The sequence below is a fragment of the Meleagris gallopavo genome, chromosome 22, assembly GCF_905368555.1.
Source record: "Meleagris gallopavo chromosome 22, MGAL_WU_HG_1.1, whole genome shotgun sequence".
In the NCBI taxonomy this organism is placed as follows: Eukaryota; Metazoa; Chordata; class Aves; order Galliformes; family Phasianidae; genus Meleagris; species Meleagris gallopavo.
Window position 1 is genome coordinate 8,506,332 of NC_139425.1, and position 18,453 is coordinate 8,524,784.

General features: G+C 42.7%; 2 protein-coding genes across 3 annotated transcripts; both read left to right on the plus strand.

Annotated features, from left to right (window-relative positions):
* The first annotated feature begins 2,072 nt into the window (after positions 1–2,072).
* MRGBP (MRG domain binding protein) lies at positions 2,073–7,499 on the plus strand. Its single transcript, XM_010722495.4, has 5 exons — positions 2,073–2,356; positions 3,100–3,221; positions 3,758–3,839; positions 4,844–4,918; positions 6,227–7,499. Exons 1-5 carry the CDS (start codon positions 2,125–2,127, stop codon positions 6,415–6,417), a joined length of 702 nt encoding a protein of 233 aa, XP_010720797.2. The 5' UTR covers positions 2,073–2,124; the 3' UTR covers positions 6,418–7,499.
* A 329-nt stretch (positions 7,500–7,828) lies between these two features.
* Positions 7,829–17,251, plus strand: OGFR (opioid growth factor receptor). Of its 2 annotated transcripts, XM_085241328.1 has the most exons (9): positions 7,829–8,150; positions 10,047–10,100; positions 12,460–12,507; positions 13,103–13,165; positions 13,459–13,543; positions 13,936–14,014; positions 14,488–14,554; positions 14,864–15,012; positions 15,469–17,251. In XM_085241328.1, the coding sequence occupies exons 1-9, from the start codon at positions 7,932–7,934 to the stop codon at positions 16,832–16,834; spliced, it is 2,130 nt and encodes a 709-aa protein (XP_085097454.1). In that variant the 5' UTR covers positions 7,829–7,931; the 3' UTR covers positions 16,835–17,251. The 2 variants fall into 2 exon arrangements, with proteins under 2 accessions (XP_085097454.1, XP_085097455.1); XM_085241329.1 differs by lacking the exon at positions 10,047–10,100 and having other exon boundaries at positions 7,831–8,150.
* The last annotated feature ends 1,202 nt before the right edge of the window (positions 17,252–18,453 follow it).

Consider the following 18,453-nt stretch of genomic DNA (forward strand, 5'->3'; position numbering starts at 1 on the left):
GAGAATCGCCTAAAATGTGGGAAGAAAAGGAGAAAACCTAAATTACGCATGACTTCTATTGCTGATGCCTACTTAAAACCGCAAGTGAGATTTAAACCTGAACAAGCAAAGGGTAAAACTGTCAGAATCTGAAAAATCTGTTCAACGAGGGGAAAAAAAACATCTAAAGTATAAGAAGAGAAAAATTTAACTCTGATTCTAATCCATGCAGATGCTGTACATGGCATAATTATATGCTCCCATATGTTTCCTAGAGGCATTTGAAGAAATAAGGAAATTTAGACACAGGGAAATGCAATTAGTTGTGATTGAAACAAAATAGCAACCAATTTATGTATATACTCTTCCTGTTGAATTAATGTTATTGTATTGAATTAAATTATTTTCATATGCTACTGTACTTTCAGAGGTAGCCATATGTTCTGCACATTCAGTTTCAGTCTACTTTTTTTAATCCTCGGAACTCAAAGACATAAAAATTGCTATGTGAGTTAATACAGTTATTCCCTCTTGATGATAGCATTTAAGCAGAAGCATAATTTGACAGATGAGATTGCTGAAGCTCAGCATTTCATACAGACTTTAAAAAAATAAAATAAAAAATTATTCCTGTAAAACTTTGAAAACTACTCTATTGGGGGACAATTTTTCTACTCTGTAATTTACTTTCTTTTCTTTTGTCCTTCATTTTTCTGTGCCTAGAAACATGTGCATAAAGCAGGAATTTAGTTGTTCAGGAACTCATTTACTCCTGCTGTGCAGCCATCACAGGAAATCATAACCCTCTCTTGATAGCAGATTAAGACTAGGTAGCAGCACAGATCAAATAAACATTGGAAGATTAAACAGGTCTGAGAGTTTTCTTGGATTTAGGGCTGGATTTAATGGGAAAGTATGTGGATTTCTACTGAAGATCAGCAAATTTGAGTTTATATATAATTATGGCTCAAAATGAGGAAACTATTGCGAAGGCAAAACTGCGTGAAGGCAAATTTGTCACAACCAGGATGTGGGTACGGAGCTAACAGCAGACAGAAAAGGTATTTCTGGAGAATCCTGTCATCTTGTAGGAATGGCTTTTCCACACTGAGATTTCTGTCACTGTGATTCAGGCTGTCAGACAAACAGGGATTCCAGGAAAACTTCAACAGCACCTAAACCAGACTGAGTAAGAGATTCCTCTCCATTTTCTACCCGAACCCAGGTAGAAACCAGAATTTGTATCCAGGCATTCATATCATGCATCAGAGAATCAAGGAATCAGAGAATAGTTTGGGTTGGAAAGAAACCTCACAGATCATCCATTTCCAACCCATCCTTACCTCGAAACCTCCCGGGGCTTGCATGTTTTGGGTTCAACTCACTTCAAATGTTTCCTGAATGTTAATCTGCTTGAGGTGTAAGCATGGTATCGAGCCATACGTGTTAGTTAATTCTTTGAGTATCAGACGTACAGAAAATTCCCATTTCTGACTAGCACTTTCACCTTCCTACTTCTTATTGTTTGGACAATTTGCATGAAGATGTCTTTCTGCTTGTGAGTTTCTGCCCACACTGTTTTATTACTGACTCGTTCTTTACATATATCGTCGCCATTTGTTGTAGAACTCGTTTTAATGTCACCTAGAAGATTAATTTCTGAAGCGAGCAACTGGAAAACCTGATCCTGTGAGTGAGAGAAGCCCTGGTGCGTGCATGTGTGCTGGTATCACATGTGGTAATAACGGCCAACCAGCCAATAAAACACCAGTCCACACTACAGAGGAATTGCTGTGTTCTTTCTTCCCAAATGAAACACTTTCATGCCTTAAGTGACGAACATAGGAGGTGAGTTCTGCACTTCTCAACGCATGAGATGTAGTTCCAAAAAAAAGTGACAGCGCCGTGACAGCGACGAGCAGTTTGGTGTACCGAGGCGCGCAGTGCCACGCCAAATCTCCCTTTTGGCAGCAGCTCGAGCGAAAACCTGAAGTAAAACCCCTCAGAAGTGCCCCCCCTCCAGCACAGGCCGGGTAGCGCGCCCAGCCCGCTCCTCCGGCCGCCAGGAGCCGCTGCGGGAGGCGGCACGGGGGAACGGCAGAGGGCGCCGCGCGGCGGCACGGCACGGCACGGCACGGCGCGGCCATGGGCGAGGCGGAGGGCGGCGCGGCTGGCGCCGCGGAGAAACCGCCGCTGCCTTCGGCCGGCCCCGGGACCGCTGCGGCAGTCGCTGCCGCCGCCGCTGCTGTTGCGGCCGCCGCGGCGGCGGCCGCCTCCGCCCCGGAGCCCGGCGTGCCGGCGGAAGAGGCGGTGGTGGTGTGGAGCCCCGAAGTGGAGGTTTGCCTCTTCCACGCCATGCTGGGCCACAAGCCCGTAGGTGAGAGCAGGCCGCGCCGAGCCTCGGCCTCGAGTAGCGGCGTCGGCCGGGTTGGAGAGGCGGACGCCGGGCCGGGCGGGCGCTGCCTGGGCTGCTGGTCCCAGCGGCCTCCGGGCCCGAGCGCTGTGCAGAGCTGTGCCCGCCCCTCCCGGTCCGCGCTCCTCGCCGCGCACGGCCCACCCTCCCGTCTCCCTGTTCTCCCGGGGTTGTTTTCTCGCACCGTTTCTCTGAAAGCTCTGGCTGCGGTCTCACTTCGAAGTACCGCCGAATGGGGCAACCGCAGCCCCTCTCCAGAACAGCGCCTGCGGTGCAGGTGCAGAAACAGCCGGGCAGTGCTGACGTGATGCCATTCATCTCGCCGTACTGTATGATGCCTCCATCTAGGGAGGGAAGATTTAGGTTGGATGTCAGGGGGAAGTTCTTTACTATGAGAGTGGTGAGCTGCTGGAACAGCTGCCCAGAGAGGATGTGAATGCTCTGTCCCTGGAGGTGTTCAAGGCCAGGTTGGATGGGGCCCTGGGCAGCCTGGGCTGGTATTAAATGTGGAGGTTGGTGGCCCTGCCTGTGGCAGGGAGTTGGAGATTCATGATCCTTGAGGTCCCTTCCAACCCAAGCCATTTTGTGATTCTGTGATTTCCCTGTGATTATAGTTTGTTTGGTTGGTTTTTTTTTAATGATTGATATTATTTTGTGACACCAGTCAAGCTGCTAGCGGTGTTAATTGCACTGAGTTCTCCCCCCAGGTGTGAATCGCCATTTTCACATGATTTGTATCCGAGATAAATTCAGTCAGAATATCGGACGGCAGATTTCTTCCAAAGTGATTTGGGACCATCTGAGCACCATGTATGACATGCAGGCTCTTGTGAGTATAAGGGAGTCCTGATTGGTCGTAAACCCTGGCACCTGGCAGCTCTCAAGCTGCAGAACACTGTGTGTGTTTCAGTGAGGTGATGAAGTTTTTCCTGTATGAAAGTGCATTAGGTGGGAGGCAGTAAAACTTACCGTGTTTTGGTTTGCATTTTCCTTTCTGCCATACTGAGTTCCGACTTTTTAGTGATTTTATTTTATTTTTATTTTTAATTGCCTAAGAGCTGATCCAGCAAACGTTTACACAGGTACTTAGGTACCAAACAGACAGCTTATATATATATATTTAGGAACTTGCCACAGTCTGGTTCCGGAAATGATCTCTAATGGTCATGAGTTGTGATTTCAATTAACTTAAGAACTAGTTTGACATCAGGAGCATCCTTACTCTCTAGTATCTGAGTACTGTTAAGAATTACTTAGCTACTAAGTGCACTTAAAATAGAGCTTGAGATTGCATTTCTATTCTATATGGTTTTTTTTATTGTTTTTACCAAGGTCAATCATAAAAATCTTTATTTCCTTACTAAGCATGAATCTGAGATTCTTCCATTTCCGAATATAGAGAAGAATTTTATTCTTCCTGATGAACTGATTCAAGAAGTGAGAGAAGGTAAGATGTGATAGAAATCTCTTTATTTTTTGTTGCTCTAGGCCCATCACAGAACAAATAGCTTAACAGAACTCCCAGAAAAGAACATAACAGTGTACCCTACTAGCATAAATACATGGCTATTCTTTCAGACTGGTATGTTAGGTGTACTGATGAAAAAGAAGAGAACAGGTACATCTCTTGAATCTGCTGGCTGAAGGAAATAACTGGGGAAAGGATCACCCTGCTGGTGTTGTTCATATCCCCCATCTATCAGCCTCTTTGATTCTCTGCTGTAGAAAGTAGGCTAATGGGCAAGACAGACCTTTGGTCAAATTTCACACAGTATTCCTTGTATTCTTAAATATAATAAAGATGAATGCTAATATGGCACAAGCAAGTTCTGTTTATACCATGTAGATTCAGCTTCTGGGGGTAGACAGAAAGTCCACATGCTTTACTGCTGTCTGTTTGCAGAATGAAAAACAGACTGTGTTTCTTTGCAGTTAGTTGTTTGTTGTGTGGTTTTGCATTTTGTTGAGACTTCTGTTGGATTAAGGTGGACCATTTTGCTGAAATTGATCATCTGTGCACTTTTATGTGGTTCATTTTCAGAAAGAAGCTATGGGGCAGTCAAGGGAGTGTAATAACATTTCTCTATATATCTTTGTATATAATATTTCTATGAGTATATGTTGAGTATGAATGATTAAGGCCATTGAACAGCACTTCAGCAAATGTTTCAAAGCATACACTAGAAATACACTTTTACTGTATATCTATAGTTTCAGTAGTAGAAGAAACTTCCATTTGACTTGGACTTGTAGCAAATACCTGATGCTGGTATAACCATTGCATTTTTGTTGTTAGGACATGCTTATTTTTAGGATAGTTTGTATGCTTTAATTCTAAGAGCATTACTGTTATGCCTAATGTCTGCACACACTGCACATATGCTGAGGCTGCTAATGGAGAAAACCTCTGTATGGTTCTTCATAACCATTGCTTAATGACCAATTCTATAGGAAAAGTGATGATTGAAGAAGAAATGAAAGAGGAGATAAAAGAAGAGATGGAAACGCATGCAGGTCCAGAAGAAGGTAAATTTGTAACTCTGCTGTGTAATGAGATTAAAAAAAACAACTGTATTTCTGAAAAATTAATGTTAAAATGTAAATACCATATGCAGTGTATTTTGTGATTTCTGTTCAGACTGAGCATGTGCTTATTGTAAAGAACTAGAGTAACCTTAGAGTGCACACAATAAGCAGTTGCCAGTATATGATTCTTCTGGAGATTTCTGCCTTGCTTCTAATTCATGTGTGCAGTTCTAGCACACAGTTCTATAACTTCTGATTTCAGCCTTTTAGTACCTAAAAGGAGCCTATAAACAGGAGGGGAGTCAACTCTTTGAAAAAGTAGATAACAGCAGGACAGTGGTTTTAAGTTGAGGGAGGGAAGATTGAGGTTGGATGTCAGGGGGAAGTTCTTTACTCAGAGAGTGGTGAGGTGCTGGAACAGCTGCCCAGAGAGGCTGTGGATGCCCCGTCCATCCCTGGAGGTGTTCAGGGCCAGGTTGGATGGGGCCCTGGGCAGCATGGTTTGGTATTAGGTATGGAAGTTGGTGGCCCTGTCTGTGGCAGGGGGTTAGAGATTCGTGATCCTTGAGGTCCTTTCCAACCCAGGCCATTCTGTGATTTTATTTGTTTCTTTAAATTAAATTTCTTTTAATTAATTAAGAGAAATTAAGGCCAGTAAATCAAAACTCAAGATGCTTAAATGGGAAGGAAAACAGAGTGGGATTGGGTTTTGTCTGTTTGTTTGTTTGTTTTGCATTATTTTGCCTCTTTAAATGAGTGAAAATCTTACTTTTGAAAAATGTTTTGCTATAGAACAAAGTCAACCACAGGCAGTAGAGGTCCTGCTATTTACCTTAACAGATCAAGCCAACTGTTAACTGTGTAATGTCATAATATTGCAGAATAAGTGTTTTAAGGATGAGTGTAATAAAAGGTCTAAAAATGTATTTTAAAGATATATGAAATTTCACATTTTGGGTGTTCTGTTTCAAAACCTATCTAAAATCCCAAATGTAATGACCACTGCTGATTATAAATCTCACAGATTGGTCTATATAAAGTATTCTCATTAAGTATTTTAAGTGCTGCTTGTTTCCACTTAATGAATGTCATTTCTATCCTGTCAACGTGCATGCCTATCTTTGAAATCAAATAACAAAAGCAAGCCATGCCTTTTTAAAAGTGAAAGTAATACTTAGAGGATCTTTAAACACGCTGAGAATGTATTTATTTGAAAAGTTCAATGTAATATAAAGAGATTTTATATCAGTTCTTGTTTGCCTACGTGCACGAGTCTGATCTGGAATCATTACTTTGATCCTATTTCAGTTTTTACACCCTCTGGAAGTTTAGGAAAAACAACTGAGAAGCCAAGCAGCAAAGAGAAGGAGAAGACTTCATCAGATTCTGGGTCCAAAGAAGGATCTGATAAGAGGAAACGCAACAGAGTCACTGAAAAAGTCTTAAATGCCAACAGCAACCCTTCCAGCCCCAGTGCTGCGAAACGACGCAGGACGTAAAGCTGTGAACAACAGAAGTAACTGATTGTGGAACGTGAGGAGGGAACGTTAAAAACAAATAGTAGGATTGTCATTAGATGAACGTTTCTCACAAAGGAAATGATATCTGAGCCAGGCATTTGAAGAACCTGCACGTTGCCTTTATGCATACAGGACTTTGTGCCCGTCCTTGATCTGTTTGTGCCGCGGCACCAAGCTGCACGGTGGCAACCTGCTCAGGGCACTCAGGGAGAAAGCTGGCAGCACTGAGGGTTTATGCATATGTAACAGTTGCAGTGTTTGTATTTCCAAGCAGCACACACCGTGTTGGAACAGCTCCTGAAAGAAGTGTTCAGTGAGACACAGAGCCTCAATTCATGAAAAATAGAGGTTGTAGCTATAAATTTTGAATTGGTTGTTTTCGCCTTTGCTCGGTTGCTGTCTTTGAACATTACAGACCCTCTGTGGGTAATGTTGTTTGGCCATTTATCCAAACATAGCATTTGTATCAAATATCTGAATCTGTTGGTTCAGTAAAACCAAAATCCTTTTAAATATGACTACTGTGCTGAGGTATTCTTTCACACCATTTGCTGGAGGAAAATCTGCTTCTTTTACCTTCAGTGATGTAACTTTTTTCAATCTTGCTAAGCTTGTATACCGTAACTGAAGTGAAAATGACAAGACCTGTAGGAAGGATTATTAGAAAGTGTCCTAAATTAAATATCCACTGGTGTCACATGGTTTTGAAAGGGATCAACTGAGCTGTGCCTAAAATTGGAGATGTTGCTACATCTGTCTGTACTACAGTCGTATGTAACAGCAGGTTTTGTACTTCATTATTTATTTTTAAGCAGTTTTATTGGATGTGGAATTGGTGTTGCAAAGCATTGTTCCTGTTCTATAATTTAAAATGTTACTGATGTTGTAACACTTATCTTTTATATATCAGAATAGTAAGATTTGATAGAAATTACTATTTTTGAGTTGTGAAAAGATGGACTGCAGTCAACCAATGTGTGAAATGGTGACTGAAAGAGGCTGAAACATTGCTGAATTTGTCTCATTCTACTGACCAGCGGTTAATAAAAAGAATTACTTTAGCAGTATTGTCTTTAAGGTGAGGAACCAACAGTCTTCTGGCTTCCTTTTCACCCTGTGTGTGAGCGTTCACGTGCACTGTGCTGCAGCAGCAGGGATGTTCCCGCACCCGAGTCTTGCTGATGGAAGGAGAAAAACTCCCACTCCTACAGCACCCCGTTCCCACCACCGTTTGGCTAGGATGGGAAGAGGAGCGAATCTCGCTCAGGCCGCTCGTTGCCTGCAGGATGCCGTTCCCTCCTCTCTTCCCGCGGGCCGGGCGGGCGGGCGCTAGGACCGCGCGGAGCCGCCTGCTGCCCAATGGGGCGTCACGCCGCAGGAAGGGGGCGGGGCGTGCCGGGCTTCCTCCTCCTCCGCCCCGACCCACGTGCTCCGGCTTTGTGCGGGCCGGCCCGGCGTTCCTTTCGCTTTCCTTTTCCCCTACCCGGCTTCCCATGGCGGCCTGGTTCAGTTTCAGAGCGGAGGAGGACGAGGAGGGGGACGAGACGTGCTTCTGGAGGTATGACTCCACCTGGGAGGAAGACGACGACGAGGAGGAGGACGAGGATGGCGATGAAGGCCAGCCTAAGGGAGCGGAGGCGGCCGCCGGGGAGGAGCCGGAGGATGCGGAGAAGTCTGTGCTGAGCTCGCCACGGGAATCCCGGCAGGCCCAGGTGGGTGCCGGCAGGTCCAGCGGGGCTCCTCAGCCCGCTCCATGCCGGGCGGGAGGCACCGGGCTGGGCGGGGCGGGCGGCAGAGCCCTGCGTGCACCTGTCCGAGCGCCTCCTCCGGCTCCAGCCCCCGGCTCCTCGACGCGTTTCCCCTTGTCCGTGCATCTTCTGCATCTTCCTGGCCCGGCTGCTTTTCGTAGTGCCTGTATTTTGGGCCCCTTTTCCTTCCTATCCCGATTTACAGCCGGGGACTGGAGCAGATGAAGCTTAAAATAAGTCAGAAGGTTTGTATGTTCTGGCAGAGATCATTAGCACGTAGTTCTGTCCTCATCTCGATGAAGCCAATCTTATAACCTCGAGAGAAGAGGCAGTCTGAGGCCCATTTGGAAATGATGTCTTTGCGACTCAGATAGCAGCAGAGTTGTGTTGGAGCTTTAAAACTAACTTTCAGTAGGCTGCAATGTGCAGGGTTTTCGTGTTTTCTTTGCCCTCACACCCTGTGGCGTGGCTGCTTTACCCCATAAATAACATTTTGTCTTCTGCATGGTGCAGCACGTTTTCTCCTTTTCTTATGGATGCTGTTTCGGCACAATAGCATGGTGTCTGCATCAGGTCCTTGCTTTACGTTGATGTCCTCTACAGTGTCCTTTCTCTTTCATGCCATGGAGAACCATCAGACCATTACTAAAGTGAGCTGTAAGTTTTTCTTTCCCTTTTTTTTTTTTTTCTTATGGGAGATATTATATAGCAGCTCTGAAAAGATCCGTTGATGTTCTCAGAACTGCAGTTATATGCTGCAACACATTAACACTTGTCTCCATTTGTCTCCATTTTCTTACGTTGATTCAACTTTAATTTATGAGGAGCCTGTCTAATCTGAAGCTGCTATCTTTAGCACCAGTGTTCTTGTTGGAAAATGGGTGTCAGTAATTTCTTCTACAAGGTTGCTTTGCAAATGCAAAACTCTTCTTCAGCCTTTTATGGATCCAGCAGAAACACTGTTATCTCCTCCTGTTTTGGGGAAACGAAAACTGATCTTTTGCTTCTGGTTTCATTTCAGGGATGCATGCATATCCTCAGGGTGGGAACAAGCAGATAAAGCTTTCTAATATATTAGAAACTAATAAAGTTTCTACTACTAATATATTAGTATTAAACTTTAATCTTTTTTCTTCTATAAACACTAAGTGAATAAAATAACCTTATTTAAAATATATATATATATATAACTTCTATGCACCACGATATTCCAAACACCAGTGACAAAGCCACACCCCCCATACTTTGCAAACAAAATCGAAGTTTAAATAGAGCAGCTGGGCATGCACATCTTCATGGAGATGCAGTGAGGCCTTAGCTATTTACATAGATCTTTGTGAGGTCACAGTGTTTTGGGTGGAATGGAAGATCCTTGCCTGTTCCTTTATGTGGTTTGCGTTGTTTGATGGCACATGGTCAATTTTCTGCTGTTCTTGATTAGAGATCTGGTTTTGTTTACAAGTTTTAAAACCTGATAAAATCCTTTGGACTTTCAGATTGTGTTTTCTGATGTTTGTTCTTTAGATTTTTATTTTCTTAGAGCAACTTCTGGATTGTGACACCAGTAAAAGCACGGACTGGTTTTTTTGCTTTGCCTTGAGGAGGATGTTGTCTCTGGGACTTATGCCCCTGGAATACTGTTCTTCACCTTTAAAGTGGAGCTCTTCCTTCAGTGATGGATGTATTATCACCTCTGTCTTACAGTGCCTGATTCCTTTTTAAAGGGAATGAGAATGAGCACAAAAAGAAAGTGCATCTTCTGGTTTAAGTCTGTGCAACTTGCCAAAGCCATGAGTCAGGTTCCAAAATAAGTTCCTACTTCTGCTTGTATTACACTAACTTTAATTCTTCTCCCCTCAGCCTAGATGGTATACTATATTCCTGAAGCTGCTAATGTATTTATTCAATACTGAGGTTAGAGGGTTTTTTTTATTATTTTCACTACCTTTCAAAACCTTCAAATTCTTGCTTGCATGCCACTTATTTCTCTGCAAATACCCCATATTTGTAATTAAAAATTTCTGCAGGGGTCTTTTTAACTCTTTTGCACTCCAGTGCTGTAAGCTTCTTCTAAGAGTGACCACAGAACATCTTGGGGCTTATGCTCATCTTCAGAGATTACCTCTTCATCTGCTGTAGCGCATGGGGTTTGTGCTGCATTGCTCAGAGCTTCGTAACAAGCCCTGTAGTTCTGCCATCTCCTAACTATCCCCAAATGGAAGGCTTCCATTGCTGCTCTAAGACTGTCTTCTTTCTTGTTGATAATCTCTGCGTCCTTTCAGCCCTTTCAGTTGGATTTGATCTCCAGTTTCCAGCCAAACACACAGTTGGTGTTACCCTCTCCAGCTTTGTTCTCTGCTCTCCTCATGCTCTTCATGAAACAGTGCACGTTCTGATTGATGCTTCAGCAGTGCTGGAGGTGGAATCCCACCTAAAGTTGTTTATGAGTGTTGTGAGAAATAAGGTTTGATTTTTATGTGTACAAGTATGTCTCCGTAATCTGGAAAGAAAGTGAAGGTCACATTTCTGTGTGGCTTGTACTGAAGTCTGCAGAAATCAGGGACAACACCTCCATGGGCAGAGGGCTGAGTTCTTGCTCTTTGCTTCCCCATGTTGTTTTTCCTTATGTTGTGCTCCAGCCTGCTTGCTTCCTTGACCCAGCTTCTTTCTGAAGCAGCCCGATAGCACCTTACACCACTGTGTCTGTCTCTGTATTTATGCTTATTCTTTAGCAAACCAGTCATTTTTCAGAATTAAAACTATTTTCCTGTTAATCTAGCTCTGCTAACTGTGTTAAAGGCCACTGTTTTTGATTCTGAAGTGTAAGGAACGTCTGAAATTGGTTCCTCTGTATTTGGCAGTTAAGTTCTCATTAATTCCCCATGAATCAGGATTTAATCTGTGGAGCTCAAAACTTACAGTTAAAAGCACTGATGAATCTCAGAGCTCTAAATCTTGGTCAGTGCTTACATCTTGAATGAAAGAATAATATTGATCTGCTTTGGCTGAGTAGATATCTCAATCTTACGTTTGCAGCCACATTTATTTTCCAAATATTAACTGCATAGCACAGCTTTTTGTAGTTACATGTGTTTCTAGCTGCTCTATTGGCAAGGGATGTTGCAGCAATGGGATACCAGTGCTTGGTTTCTAATCCTGTGTGCAGTATGTGGCTGTGGGAAATGTATTGCAGTGTAGACAGATATTATTTTAGGTCACATCACAGTTTATTACATTAAAAAAAAAAACAAACAAAAAAACTACACAAACCTGGAGGTTTGTGTTAATTCCTGTCACCCAAATGAATGGGGACCATAATGTGTAAATGCATATATTTAAATGTAATTTTAAAAATTCTTCATTGATCATCTCCCCACTGCTGTGCCTGCTTCTAGTTTCAAGTGCTAACGGTGGGCAGGGCAGTTGGAGGGATTACTTCATTACAAAGAGGTGTTGGGAAATCTCATCCTGCTCCTGCCTTAGTGGAATCACTTATGGCTGTTTACTGCTCGATACAAAGTGGTTTTCCTTTTTATTTTTCTCTAGGCAAAGGAAGTTAAATAGTAGCAAGTGAAGCTTTCAAATAACTTGATAGACCAATTGCTGCTTCTTTCCTCTAAGTTTCTTAGAGGGTTTATTTTGCAAGATTCTGCCTGCCTCATCCCTGTTCACAAAGGCTCAGCTCTGGTTGGCTATTGCTGAACCCTCTAGCTTCTGTGTGCTTTGCATCAGGTGGATCCTTTTATCACAAGCAATCTTGTTCGTTTTGATGGTTGTGCCTTGACGTTTGCAAGTGCTTTTCAGTCTTGTCATGGTTTGAGACAAGATGGTGTAGCACTCAGCAAAATTCAGCCTCTGCTGCTTGTGAGTTGTCACAAAAATCTCTTACCATGGGAGTGATGCACTTAATTGTAAATATACATTTTTTAAAAATGACATTGTTTGCAACTTTCACTTCCACTGTTCAGAACAAACAAGAGTGTTCTTTGTGATTTCTTTGTACGTGTTATGAGTATAATGAATCCAGCATACACCTGTAGCAAGGAGAGCCTGATACCTTGCTGTCAGGCAAATGTGGCAGCACAGAATTTATTTTCTATAGTAATTTAAAGGATTAATAAAGCCATGTTAATTCAGTTGTCACTAGGTAAATCTGTCACTTGGCAACTAATAGGGATCATGTGAATTACTGCTGTGGGTTTCTGCATTTGGTGTTACTGTATTATTTTGTTTTGTTTCAGTATGTTTCCTTCTAAACGCCTTCTCTTTGTAGGGACAAAGAAGATCCAATTCATCACCATTGTTTCAGAGGAGTTTTAAGGTAGGCTTGGCACACAGTTAGGTTACTTGGAGACATGAGCAGCAATGAAAATGATGATTATTATGAGAATAAAACAAATACCTAGTGTGACCATGTGGCTGTTGTTATCTAAAGGAGCACAATGCCAGATCAGCAGGACTGCTCTAGAATAGGAAGCAAAATGCATGCTGAATAATGTCTGGAGGAAAGAAGAGTCCTGAATTTAAATAATCTTTATGCATCTTGAATTCTACAGTTTAAAGTCTGATCTCTCTTGACTGAAGCATGTAATGATTCAGGGACAGGCAGATAGACCTTAATTTGTCCACTTAAAACTTTCTGAGTTAACAAACAAAATAAGATTTATCATTCAGGGACTTTCCAGCTAGCTCTGTAGGAAAACCTGCCTGGGATAGAAGGCAGACATCAAACACGAAGAGCCCAATAAAACTGGGAAGAAAAATCTTTTAGCTAACTCCAATAGGAACTGGCTGTTCTTGGGGTGCTGTAGACTGGTGGGCACAGGGGAACACGTGAGAAATGCTGAGTTCAGACTAGATTTTTATTTTCAGAAGACCACGTTATCCTGGGTGTCTGATCTGTGACTTTTCTCTAGATCTCAGGCAGGCGCAACTGGAATGCAGCAAGGGACTTGCAGAGATACAGGCATCGTTACCCGGTATGGACTTTGTGATAGTGCACCTGCTCTCATGGCTTTTCCTCTTTGCATGCTAAGTTTAGGAATGTGTTCTAGGTTTGAAGATGCCCTTTTATCTTTACACCGAGGCTTGTAGCTTTAAAGGATTAGTTTATGAGGTAAAGGGATAATGTTGGTGTGGGTGCATCAAAAACAAGCTGTTATTTCCCAGAGGTTTCAAGGACTTAGCCTGTGCTTCCGATGTGAGGGAAGGAGAAGTGCTGAGGTGAGTACTGCATTACTGCTGCTTGTTGATTTCTTGTTCTCATTTCCAGGGTTTGATAGAATCAGAAACTGACGAGGAAGAAGATATGTGGAACTTGAGCTTCTACAAAAATGAGATTGCTTTTATGCCCCACGGTGAGTACCTTGCTTGATGACTGCTCAGTGCAGCTCTACTGTGGCTGTTGGAGTTGGTGGAAGTGTAGCATAATCCATGTGGAACAACCATGAAAACAGAAACCAAATGGGGAAAAAAAAAAAAAAAAACAAAACCAACCTCTACAATTTCCATTTTAAAATGTCTTTGTTCCTGCTGCATTTTCTTTAATTTTCCGTTCGATGGTTTGAAAAAAAAAATACATGATTCTTTTTTAATTATTCTGACTTCTCAGTATAGTTGTACAGTAGATAAACCAATGCCTGAATGTTAACCCCTGGCTATGGGTAATGAACTGTCTTGAATGACTGGCTAACTTCAGTTTTCATTTGGTTTCATTTATTCTTGCCTCAGTTTTGTATTTTCTCTTCAGGTTTGCATATTGAAGATCTGCTTGAATCTTGGTGGGACAACTATGAGGTTCTGGAAGAAAACCATTCCTACATACAGTGGTAAAATACCTGTGTGAATATTGTGCCTGTGTCAGTTGTATATGTGCTGTTGAATTCACCTTCCCACAAAGTCTAGAATTATTCTTAAGTGAAACTTGCCAATTTTTTTTTTTTTTTCTCTCTGTACCTCTGGAAGCAATGCTCTGGAAATCCTGAAGACACAGGTTCCCAGTGCAGCTGTGGTAATAGGTCTTAGTAATGCTTGGTCTTCTAACATACTGCAGAAGAAAGTTTTACTGGAGTGAGGGATGGAAATATGCGAAGTGTGCTGTTATTTATCACCTTTGTGTACAATTCTTCTATGGAAGGGATTTGTCTTCTAATTAACTATTTCTGTGTTCATAGGAATATGAACTCTCCGTGAGATTCCTGTGATCTCACAATTTCTGGAATCATTTGAGTTTTAAGAAAGTGGGTTCCCTGGGTTGGATATCATCTTTGCTCATCTGGGCTGAAAACTTCTTTCTTCTTAGGCTATTTCCTTTACGTGAACATGGGATGAATTTTCGTGCGAAGCCACTCACATGTCAAGAAATTGAGGTATTTAAAGCTTATGTGCCTTTTTTTTTTTTTTTTTTTTAATCTGAAGAATGTTAGAATTTTCTCTAAATGACTTATGTTTAAAGTGTAGGGCTTTTTTTCCCCCCTTGCTTTCTTGGGGCCCTGGTATGAACAAGTCTTGTTCAAGCATTGATTAGTAGTTGTCTGTCTTGTGTGTCTGCCAGTTGCTAGCAGCAGCAAATGAAGTGATAAGTGATATAATTAAGCTTTGTTTGGCATTCAAATCCTGCTTAGGGATGTAGGTTATGAGGGAATTGCAACTTGTACTCATTGGTTTCTCTTTTTCAGGCCTTGAAGAAGTCAGAGGAAGTTATGGAAAGGTTTATACGTGCTTATCAACTCATGTTGAGATTTTATGGAATAATTTTAGTGAACCAGGAAACTGGAGAACTCAAGAGAGCAGAGAATTGGGCTGAAAGATTTCTCAACTTGAACCGGTGAGTCTTTGTTTGTTTGTACTGCTGATCATTTACCTACAGCCGTGCACTTGTTTGAGAAGAAAAAAAAGCCAAAGTCAAGAAAATCTTCTGTGCCTGACAAATCAAGGCGTTGTTGATGCAAAGCTTACCACAGTCAGGGACAGGATATTGGGCTGCATGGTCTTGTATGCATGACCCAATATGGTGACTGTTTTCTACTGGTGGGTGATTCAGAAAGTCAAAAAGTTTCCAAGTAATTGAGTTAATTTCAATTGGAGTTAGGAAGGTACTGCTGCAGATAGTTGCTGTAAGTGCATTAGAAGTAGGACAAGCCCGTATTTCCATCTGTGTTGTGAAATAGTCTTTTACAGATCGCTCAGCAGTACACAAAACATTCTGCAGGTGCCCCAGAGGTTCATTGTGACCTCGGGATTGTAAAGGTTTCACTTAACTTTAATCATCTGTTTGTCTCAGGTTTAGCCACAACAATTTACGGATTACTCGCATCCTGAAGTGCCTGGGGGAGTTGGGATATGAACACTATCAAGTGCACTTGGTTAAGTTTTTCCTAACAGAAACTCTTGTTAATGAGACATTACCAAATGTCAAGAGAAGTGCCTTGGACTACTTCCTGTTCACCATCAGAAGCAAACGGAAGAGAAGAGAACTAGTCCACTATGCTTGGCAGCACTACAAACCTCAAGGCAGCTTTGTGTGGGGGCCCCATGACAAACTCTTGAAGTACAGACCCCGCTCCACCAAGTCGAAGTTGCACCAAAAGGCTGAAAATGAACAGAAAACTCCTGGTAAAAAGATTGATGATTCAGTGGAAGAGGGTCAGAGCCAGTCTCTGGGGGAGAAACGGAAGGCTGGAGATGCTGCCGACTTGCAAACTGAAGCAAATGAAGAGGACACGATGGAGAAGATAAGTAAATGTGTTTCAAAAGGTGGGGAGGATGAGGATGAGAAAAAAACTCCATTTGCCGAGCAGGAAAAGGATTGCAACAGTGAGGCTGAATTGCAGGATGCAACAGAGAATGACTGTGCAAAGGAGAGCAAGAAGAGAAAACTGGATGCAAATTTGGCAGACGACATAAAGAGTGGGCAGCTGAAAAGCCCTTCTGATATTGAAAGAATCTCCAGTAATCTGGAAGAATGTGCAATTGATGCAGAAATCCCCTTGGATCCACTCTTACAATCAGAACAGGACCAAGAAACACCAAAAGAAGAAAATACAAACCCCAAAGACTTAACAGTGCCAGAGGCTGGTGATGCTGCTGTAAAAAGGAGGAAAGTTGATAAAAGAACACAAAGAAATAAAACATTCAACTTGGCCATAAATCTGAACATGGCCCCACCTGCTCACAGTGCCCAGTCACATCCATCTGTTTCAAATGCTAAAACTGAAGATGAAAAAGTCGGTGAGAAAAAGGCAGCTGTGGAGGAGATGAGTGAGAAGGCTGAGGGCAGTGCAAATGGTGGGGCTCTGAACTCCTCGGCTGCCTCCGTGCTTCCCAGCACTGCTCAGACTTCTCCAGTGAGCGATGGCTTGGAGTCGAGTGCAGATCAAGTCACAGCAAAGAGTGATGAGCACCCCTGCAACACCACCCCCCTGGAAGGCAACAGTGAGGCAGGTGGGGAAGAACAGCATAAAAACACAGCAAATGCGAGTGAAAAAGAAGGTGCAAAAGCCACAGGCAGCAAACAAATTCCAGGGAGTCCTGAGCAGAGCGTTGCATCCTCTTGTGCTGAACAAGGCAGTACTGAGGTTGCAATACAAAGAACGGATAGCTCTGAGCGTGTGGCAGAGCCTGGTGAAGAGCACATAGCAACAGTGTGAGAGCAGCACGGTGAGCACTCGACCAGGCAGAGGTGTGCTGCCCTAGCTGCTGAGAGCCAACTTCTGTGAGCTGTACACTATGGAGAAAATAAACGTTGACTGGACTGATTCAGGCTCACCCCTGTCTCATTTTCACCCTTCCTCACTTTGATAAGGTCATCAGTAGTGACTTTGCTGAGAACCAGTACTTGGTTACCCTACAGAGGAAAACTTTAAATTAGTCATCTTCCTCAACAAGCTGTGTTGTCTGTTTTCCTATTTTTTATCTGATGTTCAGAATTCTCTTGGAGCAACAGGGATTTTTGCACTTTGCTTTGCTTCTGGTATGTCCCTTTTTAAAGAAGGAGAATGTTGATCAGATTCCTTGTTCGAATTAGTATTTAATAAATACATGAAGTTTAATGTAAGATAACATGATCTAATTTGCCAGAGCTTTCTATTGCCATATAAATTCTTGGTTGTTTTGGAAGGCAGCACCTTCACAGAAGATTTATTCCTGCAGAGGTGTCTCTTTCCTGGGGCATTTGCCTGAAAGAGATGAGAATATCATATAAAGAGATGAGAGATCTTGCATCGTGTCAGAGTTTTGTTGCCTCTCCTCCTGTAAGAAAACAAGTTTGAATTAAGACCAGGATAAAATGTGTAATATTGATGTGTCTCTGACCGATATTAACCTTTGTGTACAGATAATGTTCTCCATGGTGCAAAAACATCGGGCTACTTGTTTTCTTTATCCTCTGCAGTTGTGGTTTCATAGTGCTTGTTGAATTTATTGAGAATACAAATGGTCTACGGGTTTCTAAGAGAAAAAACTTCAGACTTTGCATAAAGCTGTCTGGAGCACCTCTTCCCCAGCTTTTTCCACTGTTGTCTTCCACGTAAACTTACCCACTGCTGATGCAAAGCCCTTTCTTCCTTGATTGCTAAAATGGAACAAACGTTTCTGTCACTGTGTTTTCTCTGATTTTGTTGCTACTGAAGCGACCTGAGGGGCTCTTTTCTGCTGGCCTGCTGGATGAAGCTGGATGTTTCAGCTCTAACCTGCATCCCAGTTGTGGCAGGATCATTCTACCATTAATGATCAGCTTGTCAGACTGTGAGGTCGTGCTTGAGTGCAGCATGTCTGGTTTCTGCTGGAGCTTTGTTGTGGGTCAGTTAATTGAAGCTTTAATTGGAGGGGATATGCCTGTCTGCTTCATTCATTTACAGCCATCAACAATTTACTTTCAGACCTCGCCCACTGTTCTCCTGCCTTTATGCTACTGACCTCTCTGCTAGCTGTTCTGCCTGACTTGTGTAGGGTCCAACCGAGTCTGAGGGAATGTTAAACAATTCAGCACTTCTGCTCAGAGAGATTTACAGCAGAGGATCCATTTCGTGAAGCAGAGGAAACGCTTTCACCAGCTGTTGAACAGAGAAGTCTGACATACTGTTTGCTCAGATTGTTTTACTTCTGGTGTTTCTAGGAGGTGTTTATTTCGTGTAGGTGACAGAGGCTCCCCCAACTCACCAGAGAGCAGATGCAGCAGCCTGTGCAGCGTTTGGCCTCTCTGCTTTGGCTTTTTGTTTGTTAGAAGCTTCATCTTTCAAGGAATTTGATCTGTGATTTTCCTCCCCAG